This window comes from Aspergillus oryzae, chromosome 5 (genome assembly GCF_000184455.2).
Source record: "Aspergillus oryzae RIB40 DNA, chromosome 5".
Lineage (NCBI taxonomy): Eukaryota > Fungi > Ascomycota > Eurotiomycetes > Eurotiales > Aspergillaceae > Aspergillus > Aspergillus oryzae.
In genome coordinates, this window is record NC_036439.1 from 2644024 (window position 1) to 2658152 (window position 14129).

Consider the following 14129-nt stretch of genomic DNA (forward strand, 5'->3'; position numbering starts at 1 on the left):
CAATAATCATGATCCATAGTTGACGCATTTCGATTCCACGAACAGGCTGGCTGGTACGCGTGGGCAACTAATTGAACACAGGCCGAGCAAGAGGTCCTGGCAAGTAAATATCTCTTCCATCGGGATCCACTATACTTGCTGGCCGCCAACCCCATTCCACATTGTGCGTTCTATATAAAGCGCTTCTAGGTCCTTTAATTACTGTCACGTAAGCCATCTCTTTATGCTGTCTTTGTTCAGTGTGGTCGGGCAACAGTCCAGAGGCCGGAGGCTGTTCTTGGCAAGCAGAGGCAGATTCGGGCGCATAAACTCAGTATAGCCAAGCCCTCTATTTGTAGAACAAGGCTTCACATCAGTGAGAGAAGGTATAATCACCTGTGCGTCCTTCTGGACAGGTTACCACTCAGCGATGTACTCCGTTATAGTGTAACCTCCGCCACCAGAGTGATCATCACTAACAATTAGACAAGTCGTGACATTGAGAGAGTTCACATAATGTATCAGGTCGGGTCTATCAAGGACTCTGTGCATAGAAGACGCCCGATACCTAAATTCTCCCTCAAACAGCCACTTTCTTCACTTGTTTCTTAACTTAGAAGCAGAACAGGTTTCCCCTGTCTGGGCGCAGTGATTGAGCGCCTTGTTCAAGGCTTAACCCGCCATCAAGGTTCACACAGACACCATTCACGGCACGCGGGCCATGATCGTCTAGGCAGAGACCCACAACGCCACAGCCAGCATGCAGATTCAGGGCCAAAGGAGCTTATATTCGGGCTGCAGCGGCCGACCCCGCTTGCGGTTCTACGTGATGGTCTGCAGACTGCAAATCTAGCAACCGGAGGGGTTCTGTCAGTACCAAACTCCTAGCCACAAATCGAGAGGATACCGTTCTTTACACTACGCCTGATGAAGCTTTGAATGCATATACTGTGTACGTAGAATAATACCTTGCTACTCAGTCCCGAGCCAGCGGCAATCTTGACTTGCTGTCACCGAATACCAGGTGGATTTGGACAAAGTATTTGCAAAACGACTAATCACATATGTTATTGGCCGACTCCTAGTGTTTGAAAGCAGATGGCAAGTGGTCCATGCCTGGTCAACTAATGCAGCAATACCATTCTCGGTATCATTTACAGGAAATATAATGAGTAGATTAGGTAGATCCAATTCAGGGAAGACATAGACGCGTTAGAGTCATGATCCTGTTCCTCTCTCCTTATCGCCCATCTTACACTGGCAATATCTTCACCGAGCCGCATCTAGAATTTTTGGAATGTCGCAGACCCGTTCAGATATCAGTAGAGAATCATAGAGCCAGTGCACTTCTACGACTAGTGCAAATAAGTCGTAAAATCGTGCCAGGAAAATGATTTATAAGCGATCGCTTTCGGACCCACCACGATTCCCTACTGGTTTCCAACAACCGGCCGTAAGTTGTATCCGTGGGTTCAACTGTCTTGCTCACACACGCCTAGTTGTGCTCCTTGAGGGAATACTTTAGCTTGGGTGAATTTACAGCTAACAAAGACGCTGAAAATAGATGTTCAAATACGAACTTCTGGACGCCTAAATTTATTGGGTAATTTCACACCATTGCAGTCAGACACTCATCAGGCTGAAGGCTGACTCGCTGCTTATTGGGGGCTGAATTTGTTGTAGTAGTCGTTGCTGGTAGAAGTATCGAGTTTATTCCAATGTACCTGGTAAGTATATATAAAGCTGAGAGAAAAATATCGACTTCTGCAAGTACACGGTAGACTAAACTGGTGCTTGAGATGCGAGTCACGGGAGGCCCGGAGCCCTGATCCAGTACACCGTTGTTGCCTCGACTAAAGATCAATCACATCATCAGCTTTAGTACTTCCGAGACCCACCCAAAGAATATGGCAGACTGCAACAAGCATCTGTAGGCGCATCTGCAGGCAAGGAGCTATCATCTCTTGGGGCTAGTCTCACCGAACGAGGCCGACTGATCCGGGCTTTCCGACGGAGTTTCTCCACCTATTCTACGAAGTTGTATGTCATCCCGCTGCCCTCCCATTGGCGCGATCAGTTATTCTAATCGCTTCCTATGGCTGTAAGCATAATAAACAAATATACTTAAGCTGCTCTTTTTCCGTGGTTCGATGAGCTTTTCACCGTCTCCCCATCCCACCCCTGCACGCCATGCTCTCCCCTGTCCGTCTACTCCCTCTTATTGGGAGTCTTCTATCTTTAGTCTCCGGGTTGCCTACCACCAACCCATCGTCTGTAGTTCTCCCTCCCAGTGCAGATCCCTTCTACAGCGCCCCAAATGGCTACGAGAGCACCCGTCCCGGCGCCATCCTGCGCCTACGACCCGTTCCAGGCAATCTGACAGCGCTGGTCGGTAATGCTTCAGCAGCATACAATATCGTCTACCGCACCACGGACAGCCAATATCGCCCTTCGTGGGCCGTGACTACTGTCTTCGTTCCCTCCAACCCTCGTCCCGGCAACACTTCCGTACTCTCATATCAAATCGCATATGACTCGCACAGCATCGATGCCAGCCCCAGCTATGCCATGTACAGCTCGCCTCCGATCGATGTCACCCTCGCGCTGAGCCAGGGCTGGTACGTCAATGTCCCGGACTACGAAGGCCCTCTCGCCTCCTTCACGGCGGGTGTCCAATCGGGCCACGCCACACTAGACTCCATCCGCAGTATCCTCAACTCCAACACCACCGCCTTCAACATTAAAACTTCATCCTCCCGCACAGCTCTATGGGGATACTCCGGCGGCGCCCTCGCCAGCGAATGGGCCACCGAATTACAGGTGCAATACGCACCCGAACTCTCTCTCGCCGGAGCTGCACTCGGCGGTCTCACACCCAACATCACGAATGTAATGAACACCGTCACTGGGAACCTCAACGCAGGACTCATCCCAGAAGCAGTCCTCGGTCTAGCCAGTCAATACCCAGCTACCTACAAATACCTAGTAGATCAATTAAACCCGGAGGGAAAGTATAACCGCACGACCTTCCTCCTATCACAAAACATGACAATCGCCCAGGCGGAGGCTTTCTTCGCAGGACAGAACATATATAATTACTTCATCAACGGCAGTGATACCTTTAAGGCTCCTGTGGTGCAGTATGCGCTGAATCGGGACGGGTATATGGGATACCATGGCGTGCCGCAGATCCCTATCTATGCGTACAAGGCGATCCATGATGAGGTCAGTCCTGTCGGCGATACGGATGCGCTGTTGGAAAGGTACTGCGGTGTCGGCGTGAATATCTTGTATGAGCGGAATTCTATCGGCGGACATTCTGCGGAGGGCACAAATGGCCATGCTAGGGCGCTGCAGTTCGTTTCCTCTGTCTTGGATGGGTCGTATGCTAGTGTGTATCAGACCCAGGGGTGCACGTTCAGGGATGTTGCGGTGAATATCACTGATTCGGCGCTGTGAAATGCTAAATATGAGCCATGTTTGGACGAATGTGTTGTATGATGCAAATCATAGGTTGATGATTACTATACGGTTAATACTACATCATGATGTATATATATAGTAGAGGTTGTTTTTAGTCTGTATAACTTACTAAATCTAGACAAAATGAGCTATTTTATCTACCTGAAAATTTCCTCCACTGAATAATGTACTTATTCGTTCTTGTTCGTGTAATAACCCAACAGTCTAGTATTTATTCTATATCTTTAGAGTTGCTGCCAATATACTTCGCTTTACTTGTGTTCATATAATGTTCGGATTATCATTAATCCGACACCGATGCCTACCTTTTACCTAATTCTATCAGTAGGCGGTCAAGGATCGTCGATTCAACTGCCCATTACGGAGTGACAGGAGTGAATCAAATTGTCGGTCTTTCATTAAGCCCGAATACGGGACAATGGAACAGCAAGCGAAAATGTTGCCTAAACTTTATTCGAAACTGTAATCCACGTCAATCAGTCACGCGAGGTTGGTCTTTTACTTGGGGTTTCTTGTTGATGTGTTGGTATTCTCCAGACTTGAGTTGGTAGTAGATGCTGGTATGGTTTTGTACAGTTGCATTGGGAGAGTTCGATTTCTACTAAATTATGAAATTATTTACGATCCGAAAATGTATTGCTCGACTGAATAATCAATCTGGTCATGGCATGTCGTTCATATCAAAACCTGAATGCCCAAGAGAAACAAAGCCCCATGTGGTCCATTATGTTCATCGCTAAAGAGAAGAAAAAGAAAGAACTGAATGCTCATGGTCTACCTAATGTCTCAAGGCGACCTTTGTTCCATTTCTCGAGCACAATGTCAAGGTCAAGTTCTCCTCCCACGGACCTGGATCCCGACTTTCAAGAACGGAGAATTGTTGTGCAAGACGCACGGTGACGTAGCCGGCCTCGGTAAGTGCATACTGTTGGCCGACGCAGATACGGGGCCCGCCGTTGAAGGGCAGGTACTCCCATGACGGTCGCAGATCGGCCCAGCGCTCGGGGCGGTACTCGTTTGCATCAGGACCGTAGAAGTCTTCGCGACGGTGCATCGAGTAAACGCTGTAAGCAACAATGGAGCCCTTGGGGACGAAAACAGGTGCGTTGCCATCCGGGCCGCCGCCGACGGGAAGGACAGTATCGTTGATGGCGAAGCGGGCGTTGGAGGGGACGACGGGGTGGAGACGCAGGGCTGATTGGTTAGCCGATGGAAGAACAAAAATGGGGTCATATTCCTGGAAACTCACATTCGTTCATGCAGTACTTGAGATAGGTGAGATTGCGCAACTGCTCATAAGTCGGGGCGCGACCTTCCAACGAGGCGACCTCCTCGCGCAGCTTGTTCCAGATGTGGGGGTTCTTCGCCAGCATGAAAAACATGTTGCTCAACAGCGATGCCGTAGTATCCCGACCAGCGAGAAGCACATTCATCAGCTCATCCCGAATCCGCTTAGGATCACCGGTTTGTTGCGCCAACCCTTGCAGAAACAGGTACCTCTGTTTCTTGTCGTCATCTGTCGCGGCCTTCTCCTCGTCGTAATTGGCACGGTATTTCAACGCCTTCTCGACAAACTGTTCGACCAACTCGTGGCACACCTGATTGCAGTGTTCCGCCTTAGTATCTCGGAAAAAGTGTCTCAGCGGGCCCAAACGTGTATTTTTTGCAATCGCGTCCTGCGCATAATTGAACGAACTGGCGAAGTCGTTGTCGTCCAGTTTCACACCCGAAAGGCGTTTCTTGAGGGACTGGACGCTGTGTCCGAACAGGAATTCCGTAGCCGAATCAATTGTGTAACAGAAGAACAGGTCCTGCAGGTCAACCGTGGTGCCGTCGGTCGGGATCAAGGCCAGTAAATCGGCCATGAGCTCCTCGAAGATGTCCAAATGCGCAACCTGGTCCTTGACGAAGTTCGGACGGATCATGGCGCGCGACTGCGCCCAGTGGTCACCATCCGTCGTGAAAATGTACCGGTTGACAGTTGTTCGCGCGGGCTATGCGGTATTGGATATATTTCCGCTGGAGAGCGGTCACAGTATAAACAAGGAAAACCACAGCGCCTGCAAGCAGGGCTACTGGGTAGTGGGAAGAATTCATGATCATGGTGGTTGAGTCGCCCGCGAGATCAAGGAGGTGGGTGTGGACCGGGGTGGTGGGGAAGCTTTTATATACCTTCGATGTAAGTAGACAAAGAGTTCAGGGCAAGGACCCGCACCAGCAAGTGTAACCTTCGCAGGAGCATTTGCCGAATTTCAACCATAGAACTCTTCAGCTTTTAAGTAGGCGGACCCGCAAACAAAGAGGGCCGAGGCTAATGATGTAGCAGATTCAAAGTTCTCTCGCAAGGTTTACCAAATGGGAATAGTCTCACGTTATGCCGAGTCCTATGAATAATCATTAATCACAGAAACCCGGACTGAAAGGTATTCGTTCATGTCTTAGTTATATGATATCACTGTAGTGTCACCCCGAGGATTATCTCAGGGCTATCCTATAGTACTCAGTTCTACTGGATAAAATAGTAGAAATAGAGATATAATATTCTAGGATAGTAAAGGTTGAATAATCATCGTCATCATCATCATAATTTCTGCATGTGAGTCCGACTAGTACTCGATCTGTCAGAATCTAAGCAGTTTCGAGTTAGAGGGGGAGGTTTAAGCCTTAACCTAAGGTAGGAAGTGCACCGCCTCTCGGTCTGACCGTCATGGCGAACGCCACACCTCTCAAGCATTACCCAATCTAGTCTAGTGGATTATGCGAGGTATTCTCCCTTCCTGACCCTCTCAACCAAACCCCTCAACACTCCTCCTAACCACTCAAAGTCCTTTGGCTCCAGATATACTTGAGCACACAGACGCGTCCATAACCAATCACCATGTTGGAAAACTGGAACGAAGGTTCCAAACTCATCGTTCAAAGTTACCTGCAGGAAATGCACCACCTTGCTGACATCCTCAGCAGCCACCGGAGGATAAGGTGACGACAACTTTCCATCCTCCTGTCCACCAACAGGAATCGGTAATCGGACTGTGGACATTCCGCACCGACGGAGCTTGCTCTTATCCCCGGCCCGAAGATCGGGCTCCTGCAGGACGTCCGTGCCGAGTGCAGCTGCGACAATGTCACCGCCTTGGATGGCAAGCTCCTCAAGGTATTTGAAGATAGCGTCATGTCCGCCGCACACGTCAGTTCGGAAGCGGACGGCATCAGGGACAGTCAGATAAGCCGCATCATCGCTCGTAGCCACAAATTGGAAGAGCTCTTCAAAGGCAGACCGTTGGCTCCCAACCGGCGTCAGAATATTCGGCTTGTCCGCCGTGGATGACGTGGGATCCGCAATAAAGCCCCAGGATGTTGGAAGCGTCGTCCGGATCAGATGTTGATGGCGCACAGGAACGTAGAGAGCTGCACAACCACGGGGGACATAGAGCCATCTGTACAACATCGTTAGTTTTATTGCGATCTATTCCCAGGATTCGTTGAGCCGTACTTGTGCAAATTACTCGTGAAAAAGTCGGGCTGCAATTCCTTTAGGTCCAATGGAATGTGCCCGATTCCATGGGCACCATCAATAACACTAAAGATTCCTTCATCCTTGCAGACTCTGGTCAACTCCTCAAAAGGAAACCTCATACCGGGAAGACTAGCCACAGTATCGAAGACCGCCACTTTCACGTTTAATCCTTCGGATCGAGCTTGTTCCACAACATCTTTGAACATCTGCACGAGCGTCTCGTGGGTAATAGGGCAAGTATAGTCAACTTTTCTTGCCTGAAGCGGGGTGGTTTCGGTCAACGAAGTGATTGTCTTCTCGATTGCCCCGTATATGGTCGCGAAGTATATAATCACATCTCCCTCCTTATAGCTGAGATTTCGGAGGATAGTGTTCACTCCGGTTGTTGCATTCTTCACGAACACCAGTTCTTGTACAGGGACGTTGAGAATTTTGGCAGTTGCCAGACGCGACTCATCAAGCAATTCATTATGGGTGTAGCGGATGAAAGCATCTGGCCTCGCTTCGATTTCGTCCTGGTACTTACGGAGCGCATGTTTTACATGGACTGGGTATGTACCGAAGGATCCTAGTGTATGGTGTAAGCATTTATATAGGAATTGGCAAATAAAAAAAAACCCAAAATGACAAAATGACAATATATACTTCCATAGTGCCCAGGCACTCAACTATATATATAACAAGGTCATAGTATGATATTGATGCGCTTACCATGGTTGAGATTTTTATATTTGGGATCGAACAGGAAATGCTTTAACATGGGTGCTCCAAATGGAGTTCGTTCGTATGAAGGAGATGCCATATTTCCTAGGGTCTATTGAACCAAGTATGGTGACTGGTTATTACGTGACATATGGAGTACTTAAAAATACTGCTCAGGTTCGACAAGGATGGAGATTGAAAGAAAGAGGTTATTTCACTGAGACTACTCCGCCAATAAAACCACCTGGAATCGTCAGTGACAAACCCCACTTTTCACGCCCTTAACATGACCGTCGGAATCTCATCCCGAATACTTGTTGTGGTCTGTGCACATGACCCAAGGGTCTTCACTCCGATCCCATTGCACATATGGACACTGCTTCTTATAGACTCCTCCGAATCGTCGTGTTCATCCCACCTCTGTACGCACGTGAATTCTCTCTTCACAGAGAACACTACTATTCTGCCTAGCGACTAATTATGGAATTAGAAACACGCCATCCAGCGAGAGATGAAGACCCCACCAGGTCTGGTCTCTTAACTGACGAACCGCACGATGAACTTCAATTACCCCCTGTGGATGGTGGCAAAGATGCGTGGTTGTTCTTGGCAGCAGGCTTCGTGATGGAGGCTCTTGTTTGGGGTAAGTTTCTCAACTCTTTCCACTCGGGTGATCACGTTCTCAAGGCTCGTTTCAGGTTTCGCTTTCGCGTACGGCATTTTCCAGGATTTTTACAGCACACATGAGCCTTTCAAGAGCTCAGGCAACACGGCCGTGATTGGAACATGCATGATGGTGCGCTATTGATTCTCGCTGAAAGACTGTCGAGGTTGTATAGCCTAACTCTATCTTAGGGTGTAAACTACATGATCTCTCCTTTGACTTTCGCCCTACTACAGGGATTCCCCGTTCTTAAGCGGTGGTGCTCTCCTGCCGGGCTTCTCATTATGTGTCTGGCTCTCGTTCTGAGCTCTTTCGCGTCGAATACTACTCACCTAATTCTAACCCAGGGCATTGCCTACGGGATCGGGGGAAACCTTGCTTACTCACCCATGATTATCTTCATGAATGAATGGTTTGTGCACAAAAGAGGTCTTGCATTTGGAACCATGTGGGTAAGCGCTCCTTAGATACCCTCAACTTGCCTATCCTCGTTATGACGTTAGCTAATCCACGTATAGGCCGGAACTGGTGTCTCTGGTGTGGTGCTTCCCCTGGTGCTTCAATGGCTCCTGAATGCTTACGGCCACAAAACTACCCTTCGAATCTGGGCTGTGACTCTGTTTTTATTGGCTGCTCCGCTACTCTATTATGTGAAGCCTCGCTTGCCCATCTCGCGTGCGTCCAGCGTCCGAGCGTTTGACTTGAGTTTCCTCTGGTCGCATACTTTCCTCATTTTCCAAATGGGTAACATCGTTGAGGCCCTAGGATATTTCTTGCCGACGATTTACCTACCTACCATCGCACGCACTCTGGGTGCCAGTAGTATCTTGGCGTCTCTGACAGTCATCTTATGCAACCTTGCATCGGTCTTTGGATGCATCGCCATGGGTCATCTGGTTGATCGGTACCACGCGACTACTTGTATCCTAGTGTCCACTATCGGTAGTACCCTTGCTGTGTTTTTCCTCTGGGGATTTTCCGTGTCGTTGGCGCCCCTTTACATGTTCTGTGTTGTCTATGGCCTTTTTGCTGGGTCCTTCACCTCAACCTGGCCGGCCATCATGAACGAGGTGGTGAAGAAGAGCCAGCTGGCGGATCCCTCTATTGTCTTTGGCTTCTTGGCGACTGGCAGAGGAATCGGAAACATTGTCAGCGGACCGTTGAGTGACGCCCTGATCAAGGGCTCATGGAGTTATGACCCTTCAGCTTTTGCCTATGGCACCACTTACGGCACCCTCATTATCTTTACGGGAATAACTGCGCTGTTTGGTGGATTAAGCGTAGTGGGAAGACCCTTTAAACTGATCTAAGCTCAGGAATGGCAAGTCCGGCATCTAGGGCTTCATGGTGTCCAATACCTATCTGTCACCATTTGTCTCACTTAGAATTATTTCATTATGTGGAACCAATGATGTGCCCACGATTGCATGGCGCCAGAAGATAGAACTCGCGTTCGCGCTCCACCAATAGAAAAGTGATGGAATGGAAAAAAGGAAAAGGAAAAGCAAATTACGGAGTTTTACAAAAGTTTCTACGACATCTATCATATCCACACATTATACACACCGAATATAATGGTACCGGTCCCTCGGCTCTCAATCAGCTTTAGCTTCTCGGGATTATGCATCAAAAAGCGCTGTTTCACTGAAAAGCATCCACATTAACCCAGAGTTAAGTATATCTAAATAACAAACCAATTCCTTTCATTCTGATATATCACGAACAATTCCTAGCACATGTCTCAAGCCTTACCCCCACTGGCCACGCTTAGCACGGTCTTCCATTCGATCTCATCAGGTGTATCTGCGTGGATGGATAATTTGACATCAAGCGCGCTCCGCAGCTGCTCTTTGGTGCTCGCGTAAAGCATGCACAGCTATATCCTCTGCTCAGACTTGGCCTAAATATGTAACTAAATGAAGGGGAGTTGAACCCACTTTCAGAGGCGTGCTAGCAGGCACCCAACTTATAAACACTGTCTTGCAGCGCTTACCATCGTCTCCAAGGTCATACTCAACATCATAAACCGCATAACGTGGGGCTGGGTTGCCACGGCTATCCACCGTGGAGCATAGTTTGTGACGGAAGGCCTTGAAATCCTGTTCTGCAGATGAATCTTCTACTACAACAGCGGTTTGGTCGTCTGAGATCCGGTAAATCACGAATGTTGGCTTTTTCGCCCCTCTTCCGGAACGGAGTTGCTTGTAGGTGGTGATGCATTCATCCGCTATGGAAACGCTGTTAATAGCTCAGTTAGTAAGGAGCCGGGAATGTGTAATGTACTAATAAAGGGTGGTATATATAGCAACATACCCCGATGGCATCTACAAGAGTCAAGACGGACCTGGGTAAGCGAAAGTCTTCAGGGACGAGGACGATACATACCGACATATTGATCGCTAGAAACTGAAATAGGTCAAAGACTGATAAAGTGCTTGTCTGCCAATCACTGAATCCGATAAGTGACTCTCACTTTATATGATGGTTCTGGTTAGGCTGCTTTATTCCATAGAAAAATGAATGCCTAAGGAAGGCTGCGCTGATTTGCTTGGCGGATACCTGCGGCCGCGCAATCCGGGATGCCGAGCAGGTATAACGACCATGAACCCTAACTCATCCTCATTGCGACGCGCAATCAATGTTACGAAGGGTCTGTTGCCTGGAGATGTTATTGCGTATTCACATTCATCTACGTCGTGAATTCATGATGCTATCCTGAGTATTTGGGCAGCCTAGACTAAACCATTTAGGCATTTACGTTATTTTATCTATAAGTACGTTGTAGCTATCGCCATATTTGCGAGGAAGTTCGCATACCGTGGCTACCTCTGATCTCATCATTTGGTCTATCGTTCTTATAGTTCAGTGTCGACAGACTCTATCTGTATTCGAAGCTCCCTGATTCGGTAGGACGATCACATCAGATCCATCATGGACGGTAATAAACCATAATTTCTTTCTCTTGGCCTAGGGCATACTACATACGTACTTTTGTACGTCTATATCACTCACAGAATGCTAATGTGACTCATGAGCTTACAGACGAAACTGCTGCCATTGTTATTGATAATGGGTATGATGGTCACATCCGAAAGCTGATCGTATATGCTAATTCAATCCATTCAGTTCCGGAATGTGCAAAGCTGGCTTTGCTGGCGATGATGCTCCCCGCGCTGTTTTTCGTGAGTCACTTATTTCCTCTCTCATGGATTCTAGTACATGTAAAGAGCTGACAAAATTTCGGACAGCTTCCCTTATTGGACGTCCGCGTCACCATGGGTAATCCTTTCCTTTTTTCTTTTCCCAAACGAGCACAGCAATCGAAGCCCAACTAGCATGATAGAAATTATCCCAGATCGCCTACCACTTCAGGTTTGATCAAGCTGCTAAAGTTTGCCATAGGATCATAGTTGGCATGGGCCAAAAGGACTCCTACGTCGGAGACGAAGCACAGTCTAAACGTGGTGTCCTTTCACTCCACTACCCGATTGAGCACGGGATCGTTAACAACTGGGATGATATGGAGAAAATCTGGCATCACACGTATTTCAACGAGCTCCGCGTGGCATCTGAAGAACACCCCGTTCTGCTGACGGAGGCGCCCATTAACCCGAAATCTAATCGGGAAAAGATGACTCAGATCATGTTTGAAACCTTCAATGTGCCAGCCTTCTATGTCTCTATCCAAGCTGTGTTGTCTTTGTACGCCTCTGGCCGTACTACTGGTATCGTTCTTGATTCCGGCGATGGAGTCACACACGTGGTTCCAATCTACGAAGGTTTCTCTATGCCACACGCTATCGCTCGGATGGACCTGGCGGGCCGTGACTTGACAGAGTACTTAGTGCGAATCTTAGCAGAGCGCGGCCATAGCTTCACCACATCTGCCGAGCACGAGATAGTACGCGATATCAAAGAGAGACTCTGTTATGTGGCGCTTGATTTCGAACAGGAGCTCGAAACAGCCGCTAAGAGTTCCAGTATCGAGAAGTCCTACGAGCTCCCTGACGGACAAGTGATTGCAATTGGCAATGAGCGCTTCCGGGCACCCGAAGCTTTGTTTCAGCCGAGCTTGCTTGGTATCGAACAAGGTGGTATTCATGAGACTACATTCAACTCGATTCAGAAATGCGATGTCGACGTTCGCAAGGACCTGTACGGTAATATCGTCATGGTATGCGTCCCCTGCCTTCTCCCACTCCCTCCTCTTTGCTTCTGCTTCCTTGGAATGAGATAGAGTAGTACGGGAAACTAACTGTCCTTTGCCATCTAGTCTGGCGGCACTACTCTCTATCCAGGCATTGCAGACCGGCTGCATAAAGAGCTTGTAAACCTATCTCCTTCGTCGATGAAAATCAAGACCATTGCTCCACCAGAACGGAAGTACTCGGTTTGGATCGGTGGCTCGATTCTTGCCTCGCTCTCTACATTCCAGCAAATGTGGATCTCGAAACAGGAGTATGATGAGAGTGGCCCCTCTATCGTGCATCGGAAGTGTTTCTAGATAGTCATGTGGTGGTCACGGTGGCAGGGGAAATTTGCGGGAACCGAGTCTGATATTAGTAGCAGTAGCGTGAAATAGGTCAATGTCATATGTTCATTCATACTCTATAAGCGTTGGAAATTCGTGATATATAAAAGCAGCAGAACAGACAAGAACATGCGATATCTTGGACAAACTACTGGGGTTGCATATCGTAGACACGGACTCCGTCGCAGTCTTGGCAACGTGATTTTCGGTCTCAAACACTAGGTCTGTTACAGAGACAGTCTAAAACAGGAAAAGAAACAAACAAATGAATGATCTCCACAACATAGAGCTTAGAAACTGGGCCCCATACTAGTAGCCATACTATATTGAAATGCGGATGCCCTGGATCTTCCAACCAATCGACGACGCGGATACTAATGACAAGCCGGAAGCCGCGGGCCCAGGCATCCGAGGGGAACCGGATGCTTCTTCAACTTCTCCTTCTCCTCCATTTTGCACATTGTCTCCATCTTCCGGGATAAACCCTTCCAAAAAGTGCACCGATGACTGGGCCAGAGAGAAGAGAAACGATCCAAGCTAGACAGCACCGGCTTTCCGTGATCCCTCGTGCAGTATGATCTATGGACCAGGAAAATAGTCCTAAGTATGCTAGCTAACGGATTTACAGTGCGAGGGGTGCAAGATACGCAAGGTACCGACCTCCCAGTAGAGCCGGAGACCACGAAGCTAAAGAGAAGGTATTGAGGTTCGCTGTGATCGCTGTGTCCCTTGTTCGAACTGCCGGACGTCCGGCATTACCTGCGAACAGGCCAGCCCGAAACCTAGGTCGGAGACCCGGTCTAGATCGGAGCGAGATTTGTAAGCTTTTGAAAGGCAGTATGGAGCTAAGAACTAATTGTGTGTCAGGCAGCGACAAATCAAAAGTCTAGAAGAGCGACTTGTTTCGCTGGAACAGGAGTTGAAAACTCAGCGTAGTATATCGGAGCATCGCAGAGATGATACACCGGATGAAGTCTCGGCTGGCAGTGAGAAAGTTGTCCCGCAACCGACCTGCATTGCTCCTGTGTATGAAGGTATCTCTTCGTTTACCGGCCAATCTATCCTCGCAAGCGATGTAGCTCAGAAGACAGCCAATTCTGAAGGCGCCGGGGAACAATCGGATCTCAAGACTTCGTTAGTTCATCTGAAGAAATTGCTCCAGACCCCAACAAGATCCTCTTTCGGAACAGGATATCGAATGTCTCGTGTTCCTGCGGCACGGTCTTTGCCCACGCTGGACCATTTGTTACCCC

At 48.5% G+C, this 14129-nt stretch overlaps 6 protein-coding genes across 6 annotated transcripts; 3 read left to right on the forward strand and 3 right to left on the reverse strand.

Moving 5' to 3' along the window:
* Nucleotides 1–2169: 2169 nt before the first annotated feature.
* Nucleotides 2170–3438, forward strand: AO090124000015 (uncharacterized protein; the record flags this gene model as incomplete). The annotated part of the gene is made up of 1 exon (XM_001823648.1): nt 2170–3438. The coding sequence occupies one exon, from the start codon at nt 2170–2172 to the stop codon at nt 3436–3438; it is 1269 nt and encodes a 422-aa protein (XP_001823700.1).
* An 802-nt stretch (nt 3439–4240) lies between these two features.
* Nucleotides 4241–5565, reverse strand: AO090124000014 (cytochrome P450; the record flags this gene model as incomplete). Its single annotated transcript, XM_023237552.1, has 3 exons — nt 4241–4656; nt 4712–5456; nt 5518–5565. 3 exons carry the CDS (start codon nt 5563–5565, stop codon nt 4241–4243), a joined length of 1209 nt encoding a protein of 402 aa, XP_023092347.1.
* A 652-nt stretch (nt 5566–6217) lies between these two features.
* On the reverse strand, nt 6218–6910 carry AO090124000013 (uncharacterized protein; the record flags this gene model as incomplete). Its single annotated transcript, XM_003190330.2, has 1 exon — nt 6218–6910. One exon carries the CDS (start codon nt 6908–6910, stop codon nt 6218–6220), a length of 693 nt encoding a protein of 230 aa, XP_003190378.2.
* A 539-nt stretch (nt 6911–7449) lies between these two features.
* On the forward strand, nt 7450–9655 carry AO090124000012 (putative MFS monocarboxylate transporter; the record flags this gene model as incomplete). The annotated part of the gene is made up of 5 exons (XM_023237553.1): nt 7450–7530; nt 8153–8324; nt 8380–8477; nt 8537–8797; nt 8864–9655. 5 exons carry the CDS (start codon nt 7450–7452, stop codon nt 9653–9655), a joined length of 1404 nt encoding a protein of 467 aa, XP_023092346.1.
* Nucleotides 9656–10086: 431 nt separating this feature from the next.
* Nucleotides 10087–10736, reverse strand: AO090124000011 (uncharacterized protein; the record flags this gene model as incomplete). The annotated part of the gene is made up of 4 exons (XM_023237554.1): nt 10087–10193; nt 10339–10572; nt 10659–10689; nt 10731–10736. 4 exons carry the CDS (start codon nt 10734–10736, stop codon nt 10087–10089), a joined length of 378 nt encoding a protein of 125 aa, XP_023092345.1.
* A 540-nt stretch (nt 10737–11276) lies between these two features.
* Nucleotides 11277–12849, forward strand: AO090124000010 (actin; the record flags this gene model as incomplete). The annotated part of the gene is made up of 6 exons (XM_001823643.3): nt 11277–11283; nt 11388–11418; nt 11472–11527; nt 11594–11624; nt 11748–12519; nt 12619–12849. The coding sequence occupies 6 exons, from the start codon at nt 11277–11279 to the stop codon at nt 12847–12849; spliced, it is 1128 nt and encodes a 375-aa protein (XP_001823695.1).
* Nucleotides 12850–14129: the final 1280 nt, after the last annotated feature.